The 21,548-nt window shown below is 39.5% G+C and overlaps 1 protein-coding gene across 4 annotated transcripts in view; it reads right to left on the bottom strand.

Moving 5' to 3' along the window:
- RBMS3 (RNA binding motif single stranded interacting protein 3) overlaps positions 1–21,548 on the bottom strand; it is a 609,805-nt gene that overhangs the window by 154,852 nt on the left and 433,405 nt on the right. For all 4 annotated transcript variants that reach the window (XM_088150839.1, XM_088150837.1, XM_088150836.1 and 1 more), the window contains one exon: positions 1,178–1,257. In XM_088150839.1, coding sequence (XP_088006965.1) covers positions 1,178–1,257 — 80 coding nt within the window. The remainder of the gene's footprint in view (positions 1–1,177; positions 1,258–21,548) is intronic.

The raw sequence follows: 21,548 nt of genomic DNA, 5'->3' as shown, positions 1-21,548 counted from the left end.
TCCTCTTATGAACTGGCTGTCTACTGACGTAATGGAAAGACTGATCGCTATTATTCCATCTGGTCAAGTTTTAACACTGTGTTTAAAACCTGAGCTGCCATTTTATGCACAGGTAGTCTCCAGTTTAAGACCAAGAGTCGTTCCCAAGATCTATCTTTAAGTTGTATTTGTATATAAACCAGAACAGTATTGTTGTACATTACTGTATAAGTAGTATTGTGCAATGAACTCAAACCACTGTGTATTTAACTCAAATTTTGCTATAATAGGCTCCTTCTTAACAATGGGTCGTCTGTAACCCGGGCGTTCTTAACCCGGGGACTACTTGTATATATTTATGTTCTTTGTCCTTTTTCTCTTTCCTTTATGTTTTTCTTGTGTCTTCCCTCCCCACTTTTTTCTGCATATTAAATCAAATTTTAAAAGACCATGTGTTAGATCAAAACTAAACTAAGTACTTTCACAGAGGTAAGTCTCTGGATCACAATAAACTAGAATCAGCTAATGCTGTTCAAGTGTTTTGACTTAAAAGTGACAAAAAGCAAAAAGAAAACTAATTAAGAGAAAAAAAGAAAAAAGATCTATATATTAGTTATAATTACTTATAAGAAAATAAGTTTTATTTTTTCACTGAATAATCATTACTTATCTTTTTTGTATTTCACTATTAATTACAATTGCATTAAAATATTCAGGTGTTTGGACTTATGAATTATATAAAAAGTTAGTCCAGTTTCTGGTGTTTTAATCTTTAAAATGAAAGGTAATCCCCCCCCCCAGTATTTTGAAAATGCCTTGAAATTCAGCAACCACACAGATATTTGTTCTATATAACCACTAATCTTCACTGATTAACATACACAAACTACATGCATAATATACGTAAGTTCATAAAATTCATATTAGTATTAAATATTTGAATCAGCAATACTTTACCTGGGGAACAGAAAGGAATTGTATGCAAACTGCTAAACTAAACAGATATCTGACAAAATTTCCACTGAGTCACGGATACTTCTTATTAAACAAGCAATGACTGCTAACTATAGTATGGAAATAGAAGTGTATTCTTAAGGGGCTTATAGCTCCAGAATTTCCTCCTTTCATTGACATTTAATTTAATTTAATTTAATTTAATTTAATTTAATTTAATTTAACAGTGGAAGATAATACTTACCTGGCACACCAGGGGGCGTTTTCAGGTATTTTCCATTAAAATGTTGAATTACAACTTCACATTTTTCAGTAGATTCCATTCTGAGGAAGAAAAATAAATAAGTAAAGGCAATCATTATTACTGAATATCTGTCCTCTCACAGTTATCAAGTAGAAGTTACTAGGTGAAGAGAGAACCAGATATTACTCTTGCAGAAATTCATAACAGAACATCTTGGGCTGCTTTAGTATAGCCTTCTCCAACCTGGGAAGTGCCATGCCAAGATGGTAGACAATTTTGGAATCTGTAGCCCCAAAACATGTGTTAAGTTCCAACTTGGGGAACGCTACTTTAGCAGGTATGATTATATGCCCCAGGGTGGATGAATATCTGGCACCAGATATTCATAAAATGAATAATTCAATTAATGTCCTATGTATTAAAGCCTAGCTTTTGCTGATTCTACCTGCAATCTCATACATATTTAGTTAATTCATTTTCTTTCAGGAAGTGGATATAGTGGCCGCCAGATCTTTGAAACTTCAAATCCCACTCAGTTGTCAGGGCTAATGACAAGGGATTGAAGAGTCACAGTGCAGAGCATCTTCTGGGAATCAACAAGTCTACTCTGAGTAGGGAACTACAGCTCAGAATATGTTTCATAGATCTATATTTATACCTATATCTATCTACATAGCATATAGGCAGGGAAAATATTTACATGGAAAGTACCTGTACTGAGTACAGGTAGTCCTTGCTTACTGAGTGCCCTGTTCAGTGACTGTTCAAAATTATGATGGTGCTGTCCCTCGGTCATGTGATCGCCATTATGGAGGGGGGAAGCAAGTCATTTCTGTAGGCAATATCTCCTGTGTCCAACCCGTTTTGCCCCCCTCACAGAGCAGAGAGATTGGAGAGGAAGGGATTACAAGAGAGTAAGCAGGTACACAATGGGGAATACACTGGGCTGTTTGCATATTGTGCTCACAGCTGCCAGTGCAAGCACGTTGCTTTGGATGTGTATTCCTCATTGTGGCAGGATGTGCCTGCTTATTCTCTTATAATCCCTTCCTCTCCAGTGAATGTAAATACAAACATTAATTCCCTTCTTACTAATTATCCCAGTGCTTAGGTGTGCATTCCAAAGGGCGGGGGAGTAGTTAGGAGGCAAACAAAAGCCAATGATGTAAAACTGATTAGTTTTGTCAGTTTCGAGCCAGAAAGCACAGTCATGGTCACATGATTTCCCACTTAGCAACTGCTTTGCTTAGCGACAGAGTTGCCGATCCCAATTGTGGTCGCTAAAGGAAGACTACCTGTATTTCACTTATAAAATTTTGGTATTATGTTCTCAGTTAAAACATAAACATTTTTTCCCCACAGAAAAGTTCCCAATGACAATATAACAATTTGAAAAAGAAAGCTAAATCAGAGTAAGTAAGAGGGAGAAAATATTCTAAACCATGAAAAGAAATAAGTAAATAAGAAACAAAAACAAATGTGTGTAATATGTGATGAATTGTGATGAAATGGAATTATGAAGGCCAGGCTCAGAGAGATAAACATTTTCTTAGCTTCCCAGAAGAGTGTGGGAGGAACAAGAGGATGAGACTGGCACCTCCCTGAGTAATTCACACTGTTGTGGCTGGCTGACTTTGGGATCTGGGGTTTCAGTCTGGGAAGATTCTTGCTAGAGGTTGTAGCTAATAAACATAACTGGACTGAATTTGCACTGTCTCTTGGAGTTCCTTGGGCTAGGCCTAACATGAACACAGGAATTCATTATGAAACAAAAAAGTGCTAAAAATGCTATTGGATCTGTTTTTCTTTAGCATTTGCTTGGCACAGGGGATGTGGCTGGACACTGGAATGGGCAGGGCTGAAATTTTTCAGACTATATAAAAATTATTTGGGAATTAGAGTATTTAAAGGAGTAAAATTATGCCTTTTTGGGTCTTAAATCTCATAGAACATGAGAAAAATGCCGCGATTCAGGGAAGGGTTTAAGGTTTTTGAGGGGAACAAACTGGGGGCTATAGGCAGGGATGCTAACATCAAATCAAATCAAATCAAATCAAATCAAATCTTTATTATGGTCATAGACCAGCATAAAGAGGGTGGAGTAGTCAATTAAAAAGCACAGAAGATACATCAGAGTCTAAAAAAAATGAAAAACTAGAAGATATTAATACAGAAAGTATATGTAAATCTAAATCTAAAATCTAAAATCTAAATCTAAATCTAAAAGAATCTAAATCTAAATCTAAAAGAAGGGGTAGGAGCATTAGATGGGTGTAGGGAAGCATAAAAGGTTAGTACGTAGAAGACTATGTCTATCAAATTACAGAGCACTCTAATGTGGTGAACTAGGTGCTCATTAAGTCTAGTTTATGGCACAGGTCATCATCCAAGGAATTTTGAGCTCAGCTGCACAGAACCTGGCAACCTTGTATATTGTAGCAGGGTTGGTATCTGAAAGCAGCAGGAAGGTGTAGAATTGTCCTTTGTGCCCTGGGTACTTATAATGGTAATGGTGAGATGAGGCTAGTACAAATGTCTCTGTAGTACAGGTGCTGGAGAAGCACATGTTCTGTTGTTTCTGGGTCTTCAGAATCACAGGGGCATTGTCTCTCCAGGTAAGGAATCTTCCTGTATGGGCCTTCAAAGACAGCTAAGCAGAGGGCATGACACTGTGCTAGAGTAAAGGCCCTCCGGTGTTTAGGGACTTTAAATTTAGTTAGGTATGCTATAGAGGAGGCAGAGTACCTGTTGAGTTCACTGGCATTAAAGGTTAGGGTCTTGGCTAGATCCAGTTGGTGCTCTGTGTCTGCTACATGCTGTTTAATGAGTGCTTTGGCCTGATCATATCCCATGCTGAATAGAAGGCCTGGAGAGAAGCCAAGGGATGTGATTTTAGTTGCCACTGCCCATTTCCATGTGGATTGAAAATCATCACTCACAATTAATGGGGCAAGGCCAAGGGGGAAAAAAGGATAGTCTGAGCTAATAGGTGAGTATGATTACCACACTCTAGCGTCCACATTCATGAAGCCTAGTCACTGGGTAGCATTAGAGACACAATTTGGGACTTGAAGGGCTGATCTTAGAAATTTGGATAGTACAAGTTCTAATGGTGCAGAATTGGAGAAGGGGCCCAGCTGGGCACCATAAAGAAGTTGTGCTATTGGCTTGGCTTCAAATAATTTGAGTGCTGTAGGTATATTTATTTACTTATATTTATATAGCCACCCATCTCACACAAGGTGACTCTGAACGGCATACAACAATTAAAAAATAAATACATAAAAACAATTACACGTAAAAAACTGTAAAAAACACACAAAACAGGAGGCGATAAAATTAATAAGGGAGCCATAGTAAAATCTCCCCGGACCCCTTGGAGCCCCAGGCCTGATCACATAGCCAAGTCTTGAGAGACTTATGGAATGTTAAGAGGGATGGAGCTAATCTCACTTCCAGGGGGAGAAGATTCCACAAGGCGGGAGCCACAGCAGAGAAGGCCTGCCTCCTGGGAGCTGCCAAATATAATTCTCTGGCAGATGGGACTCGCAGCATGCCTTCTCTGCCAGATCTGATGGGATGGGCAGATGTAATCGGGGAGAGGCGGTCCCTCAGGTAACCCGGCCCCATGCCATGAAGGGCTTTAAAGGTCAAAACCAGCACTTTGAATTGGACCTGGAAGCAAACTGGCAACCAGTGCAGCTCGTGAAGCAGAGGTGTAACATGTACCACCCTGGGGCACACATAACTGTCTGTGCTGCTGCATTCTGCACCAACTGAAGCTTCCAGATACTCTTCAAGGGCAGCCCCATGTAGAGCCCATTACAGAAACCCAAACAGGAGGTGACCAGGGCATGAGTGACAGTGATTATGTCCCTCTGATCTAGGAATGGGCACAACTGGTGCACAACACGAAGCTGTGCAAAGGCCCTCTTAGCCACGACTGCCACCTTCTCTTCAAGCAGGAGTCGTGAGTCCAGGAGGACCCCCAAATTACGTACAGGGTCTGTCTGGGGCAGTGCAACCCCATTCAGTATCAAAGATGGCATAGCTCTAGCACTAGAAGGGCCCAAAAATATATAGTGGCCACCTCTTGTCTTAAGGCATTTAAGGATAGCAGTTGAGCTCTTCTGTGCATTTTCAACAACGTACTTCCTGTGGGATTTCCTACCGCTGGCAGAATGAAGGATATTTGAAAAAGGAGATCTGCTCAATCTTGTGGCCATCTATGCTCCAGGAGTGGCTCTTGGGCTTTTTGGCAAATGCCATGATTTCATGTTTCTGATAATTGAGTTCTAGATGGTCTTCCTTGCAGTTTTGTGTTAGTGCTCTCAGTACTCTTTTAAGGCCAATAGGTGTTCTTGAAAGTATTGCTGCATTATCTGCATAGAGCAGAATAGAGATGTGTGATCCAGCAAGTTTTGGGGAGTGAAAGTTCGTGTTGTGGAGATGGCCCACTATGGAGCTGATACAGAAATTGAATAAGAGTGGGGCCAATATGCAGCCTTGCTTGACGCCTTTCTCGTTTTTATTGGCACTGGTGAGATGGCCCTGGTTGTTACATCTTACTTTGAGTGAGGTCCCTTCATGTAGCATACATATTAAATGAAGTAGATGTCAGTCAATCAAGAAGGCCTCCAGTTTTTCCCACAATTTAGCTTAGGATATGGAATCAAATGCTGCTTTGAAGTCTATGAAAGTGGCATAATATCCTGTCTCAGGCCAGGCACACACAAATACACAAGAGGTAGTTGCAATTTTTTACTTATAGCAAGCAGCAATGAAAAGTTATGTGCAAACTCACGCACACAAAAGCAACCAAGTTCTCACAAGTCCAGCAAACTTGCCTAAAAAAAAGTTCAAAGTCCAAGGTGCAGGTACAAGGATGATCAGGCAAAGCCAGGGGTCTAACGTGTTAGTGAGGTCATCAGCCGGTCTGGGTTCAGAGTCAAAAAGGCAAGGCACAGAGAGTCTGAGTCAAGGAACAGTTGTTTCCAACACCAGTCTCGAGCTCATAGCTCTTCTTAAATAAGAGCAGCCCTAGTGGGACTCATTTAGGAGGGCGAGGCTGCTTCCTTGCGAGTAACCTCGCTGACTTCCTCTGTTCTGCTCTTCTTTCTGCTGTCTGTGCTCTTGCATTGGGAGGGGGTGCAATTCTGAGTCCTCATCTTTGATGAATAGTGGCAGCTGTCCCTGCTGATCGCTGGCCAGCACCACCCCCTCTGCCTGCTCAGGTGGCTGTTTGCCTGGTGACCCCAGAGCTGACTGCTTGTCCTCCAAGGCCACTTCAGGAACTGGCTGCCCTTCTTCATCTTCTGACTCTGACTCTGAGCCCCCCATGGCACATAAAGGGAGGTTGTGTTGCAGGAGGAGTATTTTTCAATGAGATGATGGAGTACTAGGCACTGATCAATGGTGGACTGGCTCTTCCTAAAAGCCAGTCCTGGAATTTTCACTGTAGGTGTCTTGCATAGAGTTTGTTGATTGGGTTGAGGAGGCTAATTGGTCTAAAATTAGCAGGATCACCCTTTTTCCCTTTTTTATATACAGGGACAATGATCGCAAGCCCCCAATCCTTGGGGACTCAGCCATAGGTGTCAATGAAGGAAAGAGTGAGGCTAGAGTGCACTTCTGGGGGAGGTATGGTGAACTGAAGATGGCTCTGCAAAAGCGGAGCCAATGACCACAGCAAAGACCAAGGAACCAGGGAGCAGACCAGTTCCTTGGAACCTCTCTGGATAATGAGAGGGTGCAAGATTGCCCACATGTGCTCCAGACAGCTGCTTCCCATGAGGAGACACAGGACAGCAGTTTTCTGTGGGTTTGAGCACTGGGAGATGGAATTAGCCATCTTGCTCACAACCACAGTGGAGTCTTTTAAAGGACAGTAAGTTTGCAAACCTCACTTTCTAATAACTTTTGGAAATTGCTCATTAACTACTTCTAAGCTGTTAGAGACCTTCGGAATGACAAGTTTGAAAACGCCAGGTGAGTCTGCTTTCCATCTTGAACAAAAGAAAATTTTAATTATAAGCTTAAGAATTAAAGAATCAGAAATAAACAGCAAAAAGTTAAATAAATTTTTGATCTTAGAAAATTATAAACGGACTAAGGGTCAGATAAAATTGGAATATTGAAACTTTTACAATAAGATTTTGGAATTAATTATAAAGTACAAACAGCTTCTTGTGGGAAATAGATCCTATTCTCGTTTTTACAAGACATAACATAGATAAATAATTTCACAATTTCAAAAACTGATGTAACAAAATGTGAGAATGTCCTTGAAAGATGGTGGGGAACAGATGCTGCCTAGGGAAAGATCAGATAAAATGGGGAGAAGCCTGCAACTGAGTAACGGGCAGAGAAAAAACTGAGAAAGGACTCGCCCTAACTGATAGGCAATAAATAGGGATGGCGGGAGATTTGTACTTTCAGACTTGCAAGATTCTATTAATGTAGCTTAACAATAAAGTAGAAGTAGCTCATCTGATCATTTTTCCTATCTGGTTTGCCTGGGAGGGCTGACAACTGGATATTAGAAAGGACTAAAGATTTTAGATAGAGGAAAGATACACAATCCTGTAAAATGGTGCAAAACATTATGACAATAAAAATAGTGAAGGAGACTTTTGAAGAATAGAATAAAAAAATAGTAGCCACAATATCAACAATGTCAGTAATTATGTCTGCTTCTGTGTACAGCCTATGTCCAAAATATGTTATTGCAGAAATGACAGATGTAGAACAAATTTTATCTGACAAGATAGAAATGGTATCAGAAGTGGATTTACAACTGACAGGCCAAGAGAATGATTTAGAAAAGAATATTTCGCTGGATCTACAAAAGAAACTGGCTGAGGTTTTAAAATTTAAAAGGGAAATACAAATGACAAATCAAGAGAGCGACCTGGATAATTTTTTCCTACTGGATTTACAAAAGAGGCTTATTAAAGCTTTGAAGAACTCTGTGCAATGAGACAGAGAAGACATGAAGAGAAATTAAATTCTATGACATTATTTAAACAAGCTACAGATTAAGACTATTAGAAGTAAAGGGAAGGAATGTAAAGTTGGTTTATTTAATCAAGGTTAAAATAAGATATGTGGTTACTTCTGCCTACCCTTTATGGACTGCTGACACCAGGACTGAAAAGATGGGATACGGGATGAAGAGATAAATGTTTATAACTTTAGAGAGGGTGAAGAGTTACTAAATTTCTTTATACTTGTGATGAGGGCTGCAAGTTACTTCTTTATATATTTCTTTTCTCTTTATTATATTCTTCTTTTTCTTTTTTCTTTTTCTTCCTTCTCTCTATTTTCTTTTCTTCCTTTAAATTTAGTTTGCATTACATTTTACTATTATAATCAAAATACTTAATAAAAAATTTTATTTATTTATTTATTTATTTATTTATTTATTTATTTATTTACACCCACACACACAGTATATATATAAATAAAAGAGTGAGGTCAGAGTGGGGACCCAGAAGTCCAGGTTGTTTATAATGGTCTCTGTCACTGTCACTGGTGCCCACATTGGCAGATTTTTTAATAGTTTGGCAAGGGCATCCACTTTCAACAGAGGTGTCCACATAGAGTTCCTGAAAGTATGCCTCCCAGGTCCCTGTTGGGGGATGTGACAGTCCACCATGGATGGACCAACGCTTTGGGAGCTTGATGTGGTATACCAGAATGAGGCTGTCATTGGAATTGATTGCCTGAATGAGTCATGTTCAATTGTTTTTCATGGCTTCCTTTTTCTTGAAGAACAACTGCCAGCAGTTGTTTGTAGTATCTCTTCTGCTGGAGGAGATCCGGTGCAGCTGTTGGTTTGGTATTAGATACATAAGCCTGGTAAGTGGTAGAAAGAGTTTTTTTTGGCATTAACACAGTCCTTATCAAACCATAGCTTGGAGTGGCACTGTTGTTGCTTCACGGGTGAAATATTATTAAGGGCTAGATGCTGGTGGAGCTCTTGGGTAAGGGTGTCATAGTTCTCCAAGAGTGCATCAGGAGACTCAGCTGATGTCAGGGCAGACTGAAGGCACTGTAGGCAATCTGAGGCCAGTAGCTTAGTTATTATTTATCAAATGATAAATGATAACTAACTTTAATTAAAACTAACTTATCATCTGATAAGTCAAATGATGACTAACTTACTTGGCTCAGTAGTAAGTTTCTGCTGGCATTAGAAAGGGTTGGTAGCAGTCCTCAGTATGTGTCACTTGAGTGAAGACTTTTAGCTGAAACAGGATTGGGAAGTGATTGCTGTCAAATTTAGGCATAACTTCTAGGGTTTTGGTATAAGGGAGGAGATCTTTAGTGAGAATTACATAGTCAATAACACTCATTCTGGAGCCAGACAGGTAGGTCAATTCAGCTGGGTGGTCACTTTCAAGGGTACCATTTAGAATGTGGAGGTTTAGCTTGAAGGCTGTTATAACCAGGCAAAGGCCTGCAAAGTTTGATTTCTGATCTTTTGAGCAACAGGTGAGGAGGAATCCATCAATTTCAGGGTTGGGAGGGGGACATATGTGCTGTGCATTGTGGTCACTGGACCCAATCTAGTGTTGAGATCTCCTCTGAGGACTACAAATGCATTCGGATTCAGCAGTAAAAGTTCAGAAGCATAGGTTTCAGCCCACAAGGCTCTGATCTTGGGTTTCTGCCTCATTGAGGGCATATTAGCATTTATTATCAACAGGACACAGTGGTTGAATTGGATTAACACTGCCATGCCATACGACTTGAATGTGGGAAGGGATATGGCACATAGACTAGTGGAAACTAGGATCCCCAGGCCCCCTTTCTTTCGTCTGTGCTTTACCCCTGGTTCTGCCCCAATTGAAAATGAATGAAATCCATTAAATAGCAGTTCGTCAGCAGTCCATGTTTCCTGAATCATTATGATGTCATGGCAGGAGAGGAAGTCAGTAAAACAAAGATTTCTGGTGGATGCAAACCACCCAGCCACAATACAGGTTAGAAGGGTGACCTTTTGCTAGTCACTTGGATCTCAAGCAGTTGCACTGCAAACCAGGGGCTGGGCGGGTAATTTTTGCAGGGATGTTAGCTTCGCATTAGCTGATGGTTAAGATGGTTATAACTGTGTTTCCCTCTGGGTGGGGGGGGAAGGTTGGGTGCTAACTTTTCAAGATCCTTTTCTGTTTACTGAGAGATACTGAGAGACTGAATGAACATTTGTTGATTAGCTGAAGCTAGTTGAGCATTTATCATTTTCTGAGTCGGATATTACTGTATTAGATAGCAGCTGTTGCTATGTGTTTCATAGATCAAATTCTGAAGGAAAATGTAGCTTTCTGCTAGATTAACCTACACTGTAACTATCATTGCACTATTGCCACAAATACATGAAACTGAGGTTATTTCTGGCAGTTATTTAGTTATCACTGTTTTATACTTCTAAACAGTGATTTAGTCATCACTATTTGCATTTGCATGAATACGTAGCAATATATTTAGAAATAATTCAGCCACTTAGATAAATATCCCACAAAACCTACTGAGGTACAGAGAAATATATTTCATTTTTGTTGATTTGTTTTGATTCAAACTGATAGAAGGGAATAGAAATTATTACAAATAAAAAAAGAGCTAATGGTGATAAAATTCTCACGGATAAATGTTCTATTCTTGCATTACTTTAGTTATAATGTAGCCTAGGATATTTGGGTAAAAATGTTCTATTCCTTTTTTTTAAAACTATGGAAACATCTGGCCAGCTTTACATAACTTATCTGGCTTTCCCAACTTCAATTAAAGGAGATACCAAGAGGCATGTTCTCCAATAGGGCATTTTCAGTTGTGGTGTTCAATTCTCTTTCTAAATTTGAGTTAGCATTTAACCACCATGATTCCCATCTGGAAGCCTATTTAGAAATGTGGACTGCATATGCAGGTGTCCTTGCATTATTGTTGTTGTTGTTATTATTTCTTCTCATCATCATTATTTAAAGAATTAAAGTTAATATTTTTGGAGTATCATATACAGTAGTCCTCACTTAATTACCACAATTGGACCTTAATTTAGATCGCTAAGTGACCTGGTTGTTAAGCAAATTATCACATGACCACTTTGCTTAGTGACTACAATCCCAGCACTCCCAGCTGCCATTGTTAAGCGAGAATCATGGGTCATTAAGTGGATGGAGTCCCAGGTAAGGAATGCAGGGATGCCTCAGGGGAGTGGGGGAGGCCCTGGGAGACTCAGTGCAGGCCACACATGAGTTGGGGGTGCTGCAGTTCAGCGCAAAGCTGCCCCTGGAAGCCTCAGCCACCCCAGCAACGCTTATGACTTCCGGGGTGCTGCAACTCCCCCCACCCGCCTATCTCCCCCCATCTATGCCCTTTTGATCACTCTCCACAGAAGCACTTGTTGGTGGCAGTGCCACAGCTGAGGCTGAAGTAGAGGCCCAAGGTCTTCAGAAATCTCAGCTAGCTGCCACCACCCCCAGGCTTTGACTTCAGTCCCAGCGCTGCTGCCGCCACAGAGAAATACTACCTCACACCCCATACTGCTGGCCTTCGCCACCTCACATTGTTCCCCAAGCCACACCTCTCCTTCCTTCTCTAAATCTGGTGTCCTGTCATCCCATTCCTTCCCGAAGCTACCCATCCCATAACTTCTGCAAGCCACACCTCTTGTTCCTTCCCTAAAGCTGGTGTCCTGCTGTCCCACTCCTTCCTGAAGCCATATATCCATAACTTCTGCAAGCCACACCTCTCATTCCTTCACTAAAGCTTGTGTCCCATCGCCCCATTCCTTCTTGAAGCCACACATTCTGTAAATTCTGCAAGCCACGCTTCTTGTTCCTTTCCTAAAGCTGGCATCTAGTCGTCCCATTCCTGCCTGAAGCCCCGTGTCCCATACGTTCTGCAAGCCATGCTTCTCCTTCCTTCCCTAAAGCTGGTGTCCCATCACCCCATTCCTTCCCAAAGTATCCCATAACTTCTGGAAGCCGGCGTCCCATTCTTGCGATCCTTTGGAAGCCTTCTGGTCTTCCCGGGTCTCGCAAGAATTGGGTGATGGCTTACGGAAGGAACGAGAGGCATGGCTTGCTGAACTTACATGACGTGTGGCTTTGGGAAGGAATGGGATGAGGGGACACCAGTTTTAGGGAAGGAATGAGAGGCTTGGGGAATGGCGCAAGGCGGTGAAGGCCAGTGGTGTGGGGCATGAGGCAGCATTTCTTAGTGGCAGTGGTGGCGCTGGGTCTGAAATCAAGAACTGGGGATGGTGGCAACTGGCTGAGACTGCTGAAGGCCTTGGACCTCTATTTCAGCCCTAGCCCTGGCACTGCCACCAACAACTGCTGTTGTGCAGGGTGGCCAAAAGGGCATAGATTGGTAGGGGAGATAGGCGGGTAGGGGGACTTGCAGCACTCCTGCGATTTTAAGTGCGGGCCGGCTGCCAAGCACCCGAATTTTGATCATGTGACTGCAGGGGTGCTGCATCTTTGGGCATGGGTTGTAAATCCATTTTTTCAGTGCTGTTGTAATTTTGAATGGTCCTTGAACGAATGATCGTTAAACAAGGACCACCTGTAACAGTAACTGTAACCTAGGAGTAGTTGTCTTAGTGCTCAAAAGATATATTCTTTTATGGATTTACATTGTTTCCATTTTTCTCCCCTCTTTGATTTTTAAAAATAAAATAAGCTAAATTATTAAAAGAAACAAGAAGAGAATGAAAATTAATCATTCTGCCTCATTATCTAACTTATCAAACGGGATGACACAGTCACTCAGGGTAACAGACTAGCAACAGTGATGCTAAACCATGTGGAGTGAATGTAAAATAAGGATCTCTTTCAACCCTTTGTTCTCTTCATCATCAACATGCCGTGACTGGAAAAAACCTTTTGGTGACCTGATTGCAGGAATTAATCTGATTTGAATCCAACTGCCCCCTTCCTGTCATTTCTCACTATGCAATTTTATTAACTTTTTTTTTTTTTTTTTGGTGTAGCTGCCACATTACCGCTCTTAGCAGCATTCTGGAGCTTCAAAGAAAGACAGAGGTTCTGTGGAAGCCCAAAACTGGAATGGATTGGATTCAGACTTGCCCACCCTGTCCTGAAGAAATGAAACTCCTTGTGAATTACTTGGTTTGCCTTATTTTTACATAGAGCTTAGATCAAAACAATGGAAATCTTTGTCCAAACTTCACTTAAGCAAGAAATTTGTATGGCAAGTGGATGGAGTGCGGATTATGAGCCAAGTAAAAGGGGAAGTGCCACAAATACATATGAGGCTAACAAAGCAAATAATCAAGGTAAGTTACCTAACTTATCCTAGATTGTCATGGAAGATGTAGCAAGACTTCCCAGCAAAACTGGTATTATGAATATACGGTTGAAAACTCTAGTCTCACAATTTTTTTTCTCCTTGCAACACTGGGATTTTTACAATTCTTATCTTGATGTGCTTCCATCAGAAATGCTACAAAAAATGCAACCTAGTTTCACTCTTTCATCAGATTTCTCATTCCCACTGTATTAATATAAAAATGGAGTTTAAAAGCCCAAATAAATGATTATGCATTCTTGAGAGTGCAAAGATATTCTCTTGAGTCTATGTATGGGATGTTACAGGAGAACTTCCATTCTCCTGGAGAAAGTTTCAGAGAGAAATTGAAATACAATGTGATTAACAAAATCAAAATGAATGTTACTTCAGTTTGGAAAGAGGCACTAAAACAGTCTCTGTGGACTTGTAATCACAGCAGCCTTTTGGAGACCTTAAAAAGTGCCAGTACAATGGACGCATGAGATAGGCCAGCTGAGGCTGAGACTGTTCACTTTGATTTCATTCAGATTTAACTAAATGTACATCAGCAGCTAGTCTTCAGAGACCTTCGTCTCTGAAAGGATAAATGCAATAAAGTCTGTTTTGTAGGTATGGTGTCTCCAACCATGTTACCAGCACTACGCAGAGCAACCATTTCATTTTGGGCACATCTTACCAAACCCAAATAGACCCAACAAAGGAGGCAATGCACATGCTGCCAAGTGAAAAAGTTGCTGTATACCCTGTGCATTTAATGTGGAAAAAAATTAAATCCATAGTGGGGGAAGAAGGCATCACTTGAATATGTGACTTAATAAAATAGGTCCACTTCTCAAGTTTCACAATTAACGGCTCTCAAATGTCAGGGCGAACTAATAGTACTCTGGCACCCACCTCAATTAAGGAAGGCACGAGCATTATCAATTCTATCTGAAAATGAAACATAATTGAAAAAGGAAGAGCAGTCTGTTCCTTTCAATGCATTTCTGAGTATTTATAATAACATCTCTGTTTCATCTCTGCTCCCTGAATCTGAAAGTTCTGGAAATTCAGACATTCCAGATCATTTCACCATGTTTATCAGAGATGCATTATTACTGCAATTGCATTACTGAGTTACACTGAAAAAATGTTGGTTTTTAAATTGTTTTACCACATATACATTCAGACACATAACTTATATGGAAGCTATTTCATCAACACCATCCCCAAGAAAGCAATTCTGAGAAAATGTAAAAAAAAAATAAAAATCAAAGGCCTCTCTACTTTTATGGGCCTGGAGCCTCTGAGACCACAGTTACTTGTTATTCCAGCATGTCAGTTTCCCCCAATGTAATGGTTATATTACAACACAGTTGCTGGAGAATACAGCCAGATGGCTCTAGACTTTCAAAGTCAGTCCTGCTGCTTTGCTGACATTTGCTACTGCTTCAGAAGATAGCCAAAGTTTGGAGATGGATTTGTCACTGCAAATCCTGAAGCTATATTTGGACAGTAAGCTCACTTCCACAGCCAGCTCATTGACAGTGCCTATTGTATGCTTTGTGTACATAGGACTTCATACCAAATCTTTAGTACAAAGGATTCACAGATGCCAAGTTATTCCATGGTTCCTCAGAATTGATTTAAAGTTTTTTAGAGAGTTTGAAGTTTGCTAAATCTTGTGAAATCTTGCATGAGAAAGTAATGGTATATGGGAATGACCTTGGGAGACAGGGGAAAGAGCCACAGCCAGGGGAAATCAGATAAGAGGCAGCTTAGCCTGCTGAAGGAATGTGGGTATGGCAAATATCTTAGAAGGGACCCTCCCTAGTTTCACGTTAATGTAACCCTACAACAAAATAGAATTAGTTCATCTGGGCATGCTTCCTGTCTGGACTACCCTGCAAGGCTGATAGAGAACACTGAAATATGATGACATGTTTTCATTTTCACACAAGATAATGTGGTGAGATTATTAACATTTCATGAGTCCCAGCAGGCTTCTTTGGGGAGGCACCAACTACCAGAGAACATATTTTAGTATCCTCATTTTAGTATCTCCACTGAAAAGACTGTAGGTACGAAGTTTTGGGAAGTCTTTTGGATGAGTTCAGGTGATCTGTTGCCATTTAGCATAGAAAGTAGACTGTTTTGATACTGATTAATATATATAATAGGAAAACATCAGATTTCTTCATTGTATGTAAGTTATTTTTTTCTGCTTACATAATTTTGTATCATGTATTACATAATGCATATTATTAGTATTATAATATATGTTGTTATGATAGGGTGAGATAGCCCGATCAAGTACCATGTGGATCAGTCTTATCCATTCTAAAACAGCTGTCATTAACCACTTTAAGAGTGTTATCTTACTGTATATTCCTATGTAATCAAAAGAAATATTATGTGCAGAGATCTTACAGAAATAAGTCAGTTGTACATGTTTTTAATGTCAACTAATGTAACTACACTGAAAAAGACAAATATGTGTTAGAAAAAATGGTAAGATGATTAAATGACACTTCCAAGCTAAACATTAAGTCTAAAGTGCTAGGTTAGTGCTACAAATATCTAATTATCTTTTAATGCCATACTGAGTATATGGCTCCAATTTTCTCATGACATTTTTTTACAAGTACAGTACAAGTAGCATCCACATAAATGGATGAAATAATGGTTAAACTTGAATTAAAAATCTATGTCTCCATTATTGTTTGTTTGAATTTGAAATAATACTAAAAAGCAAAAAAACTGGGGACCAAGGCCTTCTCCCCAACACAGAAATTTTAGAGAATCACAGAGCTGGAGAAAAAAACAGACTATTAAGTCTAATTCTCTGCTTCATGCAGGAATCCAAATTTTCTCTCTCTCTCTCTCTCTCTGGGTGGCTCCATCTATTTCTATTCCATACTTGCCACTGTATGACTAATGAAATTGATTATGTGCCATCAAGTTGGTGTCAACTCTTAGTGACCACATAAGTAGATTTTCTCCATGATGAAAATGACTAATGAAAAGACAATTGGAATTCTGAACTTGCAATTTCTTCACACCTGCCTAAATAAAAGCCATACAAATTTTTCTGGTGTGTGTGGGTGTGTGTTTTAATTTGGTTCCAATACACCCCTTCTTATTCTTATTTTTATTCCAACTGACCAATGTAGTTGTAAGTACTTTGTAAACAGACCAATTTAAAACCTTTTAAAAAGAAATTATGGCAGTAAGTTGTTTGTGTAACTTAATATATAAAGATTTTAATTCAATGAGCAGATAGGCACTTATTATTTCTTGGGCTAACATTCCAAATTGGTGTGGCATCATGCTTCTCACTCCAGATCTTAATCCACTTTGTTTATGCACAGGAAACTATGATACTTGAAAAAGTGATGCCAACAGGAGAAGCACACATTTCTCAGTCACTAAAACGCAAGCCATAGTTTAATTATACAAACATACTTATCTCCATTAAACAGCAACTTACTGCTGAAAAAGTGACTTGTTCTGAATAATAGCCACAAAGTACCAATATACAGATAGTCCTCAGTTAACAACCATTGGTTCAGCGACCATTCAAAGTTATGATGGTGCTGAATGAGTGGTACTTAGATCTGGTCCTTGAAGTTCTGTCCATCCCAGCACCCGCCCCCCCCAGTCACGTGATCATGATCTGGGCATTTGGCAACCGGCTTGCACTTACTATGGTTGCAGCATCCCACAATCACATGATTGCCATGTGCAACCTTCCCTGCCAACTTCCCACAAGCAAAGTCAGTGGGGAAGCTGGCAGAGAAGATTGTAAGTTGCTCGGGTAAGTCTCCCCCGCCTGGCAGCAGCCACCCCAAGCCTCAGTGTGCTTTTACCATGCTGGACCCTTGCGCACCCTCTCCCACCTGGCAGCAGCCACTTATCTGCCTGCAGGCCTGCTTGCAAGCTGCCTGGGATTTGCAACTTCCTGCTGGCTTCCCTATTGAGTTTGGTGGTTGGAAGCCAGCAGGAAGTTGTGAGGAGGTCCTTGCTTAACAACCCACAAACTTCACTTAATGACAGCAATGGGGACCTCTGGTATTGCTATTGCTAAGCGATGTGGTCATGTGATGTTATGCTTTACGAATGTATGGCTTAGCAACTGAAATTCGGGGCCTAATTACCATTGTTAACCAAGGACAACCTGTATACATTTCTACAAATAGGCCCACGTATAATCTAAACTTTACTTCAACTATTTCACTCATGCAGTCTCAGCCATGACTTTATACACTTGACAGCCCCAATCCAGTCTGCTTGCCTGCCCTCCCTCCAATAACCTATACCCTGCTGGAAGGTGGTAGGAGGCATATAATGATTCAAATTTGATATGATCTAATTTTTTAGGTTTCAAAAGTACAAATCACAGATTTTCTGAATAAAATAAATCTAACAATGGAGGCGAATACTGCAGTTACTGTCGTAACTGCAAACGGTCACTGAAATAATGGTCGTTAAGCAAGAAGTACCTGTACAGGTAGTTCTCGAGCAATTGCCTTGTTTAGCGAATGTTTGCAGTTATGACGGTGATGAAAAAGTAACTTTATGATAGTCCTCACATTTACAACCTTCAGAGGTCTGTAAAGCAAAGAAAAGTTGAAGTAAGATCATAAACACAGTCACGGTTTCACTTAGCAACCATTTCACTTAACAACTGAGTTGCCAGTCCCAATTGTGGTCACCAAACAAGGACTACCTGTAATCCAAGTTGTAGAGGATTTGAAACCCCATAGAAGTAATCTCATATAAATTGTGTCTATTCTTCCAGAGTATATGATAAATAGGGATGAGGCAGAAGTATTATGGATGTCCAATGAAGCTGAAGTACAATAAGACATGTTGAACTGTTTTAATATCTCTGGTTCCATAGGGACAAACATATTTCTCATATGGGATCTTAGAATATCTTCCCTGTAATAATGCCAAAGGCAAAATACTCACCCCCCTCAAAAATATCCCACTTTCCTTAACTTGAAATGTAAGTAAGGATAGCTGGCTACTTCTCATAGAGATTTGGCACCCCGTTCCTGCTTCCCTGTAGCCTGTGCCAAGCTGTTTACTTCCAGTTGGAACTCAGTATCATTTAATCTTTGCAGAAGGATTGTATGAAACCTTCTGATAGCTAACATGTTATTAGTTTTTGTTTTATGACATTATACCAACCTCCTGGAAAGTCATCAGCCATTATTAGTGGAAGTAAACCTGAAGGGAAGAATTGGAGCTTTAGCCAGTAGTTTAACATAAGCTTCCATGCCTTGATCTCTTGTTTAAGAAGGGCATCAGTTACCCCTCTGGGGACAGATAGTATAGAACTTAGAAATTTGGTCTGAGTACCGTTTCAAGAGCATTTTTCCCTACACAGTGACCCACCTGAGCTCCATTCAATGTTTGGGTCAAGGTTTTAGCTTACAGGAGTTTTAAGGCAGTTGGTACTAGTTCACTTCTTTTAGTGAAAAACAATTGCTTGATGACTGTTGCAGATCTTTATGCCAGCTAGAAAACATAATCATGGTCAGTGCTCCAGATTTCCTTGGAATGGAAAACTACGCCCAAATATTCCAAGGTATTTCTATTTTGGCCCTTTTGGCAAAGACTGTGACTTTAGATTTTTGGAAATTAAGTACCAGCCTGTTCTGTTTGCAGTACTGGATTATAAAATTTGTAGCCTTTCTAAGCCATATAGGAGAAGGAGAAATGCATCATTTGCCTATAGCAGTGTGGAATTTTGGGGCCTGCTAATTTGAAGGCATGACAATCTGAATTGTTCACTGATTCAATCACAGGATTTATAAACAAATTAAACAGGACAGGGGACAGAACATATCCCTACAGCACACTCTGTTTGTGTATTGCATCAGAAAGCAGCCCTTGATTGTCACATCTTACTCTTGGCATACAAATTTTGGATCAGATAAAGAAGACATCTATACATAGTGGTATTTCTATGCCTATTCCACAGAATTTTTGTAGCTATAGAGTCAAAAGCAAATTTAAAGCCCAGCAATGCCACATATAAAGGTTATTTTAAATTGTGTACATGCTTCCAAATAAAGTGATACAATTACCAGAATATAGTCTTCAGTTGACTTGTTTATTTCTTAAAAATTATTCTGATTCCACCCAAACCCGAAAGTTTATTAGTGAGATGCTTTGCATATAATTTACTTGCCACACTTAATTGACTGTTAGATCTATAATTATACAGGTCTTCCTTATTGTCTTTCTTGTAAATAGGGACTACTATTGCTACTCCCCAGTCCTCAGCCCTGTTTGATTAATAAATGAAAACAGAGATGCCAACAAAGGTGCCCACCAGTTGAATTAAACGTAATTACCTCAGGCAAGACAAGATCATTACATGGGGTCTTTCCAGTTTTAAGTGACTCATATTAGTTGGACCATTTCTGCTAAGTTAGCTGGAGACCAGATATCCAGGGTGCTAAAATCAAAGTATGCACCATCACTATAGCAACTGGGATTATGAAGGTAGGTAAAGTTCCTGTGCAGTGTACAAGTTATCATCCAATCTTTTTGTTAAATTTGCATATTACTACTTTGACTATGTCTTTGGCTTTAAGACTTCAAACTGCATTACCTTCAATAGTTTATCCTGCGCAATCTGGTTCTTCAGAAAGGCTTCAAGCTTCAGATAATATCAGATCACCAGTGAATATACTTGAAGTACAATCAAATAAATTGGATTCAGCAGTGGTTGCTTCACTAGATTTTATTTATTTATTTGACTTAGAGGCCGCCTGACTGCTTAACTACTTAAAAGGAACAGGGAAAAAATTCAACACATACGCATATGTATTTAAACAACACAACCAACCAGAAGACTATATAACTGGATTTATATATCTGCCCAATTCAACATATAACTATGGATACAAAGAAGGGCTTTAAACAGTGCAGTGCATTTTAAGAGTCTGCCTTAGTTAAATATAGCTTTCCTTCTAAGTTTATTAATTGGATTAAAATGTGATATTCTAACCTTTTAGGGTTATCACAAATATAATTATTTCTTCACCCATCAAGATGTTGTGTGGAACCTATCAAAGACTGAAGAACTTTCAAGGTTGTCCACTTTCTCCTCTTACATTTAAACTGAACCACTGGCATGTTTTATCAGACAATCCTTAGACCTATTGGTTTTCCAGAATTGGATACTCAAACTCCTCATTTTAAATGTATTACTAATGCTAAGTTTCACACTAGTTTTTAATTTAAAATTGAATTGTAGGTTTCACTTCAAATACAGTATCTCAAGGGATCCTAGAATTTCTGGCACCTTTGAAGCTACTAAGGGAAACCCAAACCCTCAAATAATGTTTTTAAAAGGTGGATATCAGATTTCTTGTGCTGGCTTTGCAGGAAATGTGAGGGTCTCTCACTCATATGTTTTGGTGATGTCCAGTCATGGCTGCCTTTTGGTTTTAAGTTATAAATTAATATATTCTTGGGAAAAATATAGTACTGTAGATAAAGATGTAACTGTGATGCTGAATTATACTCCTGGAATATGGTATTTGATATTTTATGAAGAACTTTGACTCTATCAGGCTTGGGATTCATCCAGAGAAATTTATTTTATGTAGATGGAAGGAAATCTACCACTCCGGTTGTTAAAGAATGGATTCAAGACATGTTTTCTTTATCAATTTTTGAAATGTCTTCATTTGCAAAAAATAAGAAGATGGAGCAATACGTTTTTATATGACCTAGATTTAATAATAAATCCAAGGATTGAAGTAATGTTGTAATAATATCCCATAGATTTTTTTTTCTTATTCCTTTAGTTTCTTCCCCAAGTTTATTTTCATCTTTGTAATCATGTAATTTTTTGTGGTACTATCACCAATCTATTATTCTTTTTGTTGTTATACTTTCCTAATAAAATTTTAAGAAATCCTTTAAAAAATCTAATGTTTCTGAACAGGGAAATGGATAGCATAAAAGTAGGCAATGATTGATTTAGCCTCACTTTCAAGTTAACTAGTAAACAGGTATATCCAGTAGCAATAAAATTGGTGAATGCCTGGCT

This window comes from Python bivittatus, unplaced genomic scaffold, assembly GCF_059951505.1.
Source record: "Python bivittatus isolate LINGU-HERP-01145 unplaced genomic scaffold, Pbiv_v1 ctg000610_np1212, whole genome shotgun sequence".
In the NCBI taxonomy this organism is placed as follows: Eukaryota; Metazoa; Chordata; class Lepidosauria; order Squamata; family Pythonidae; genus Python; species Python bivittatus.
The sequence above is the reverse complement of the archived record's forward strand: the minus strand, read 5'-3'. Positions and strand labels throughout refer to the sequence as shown.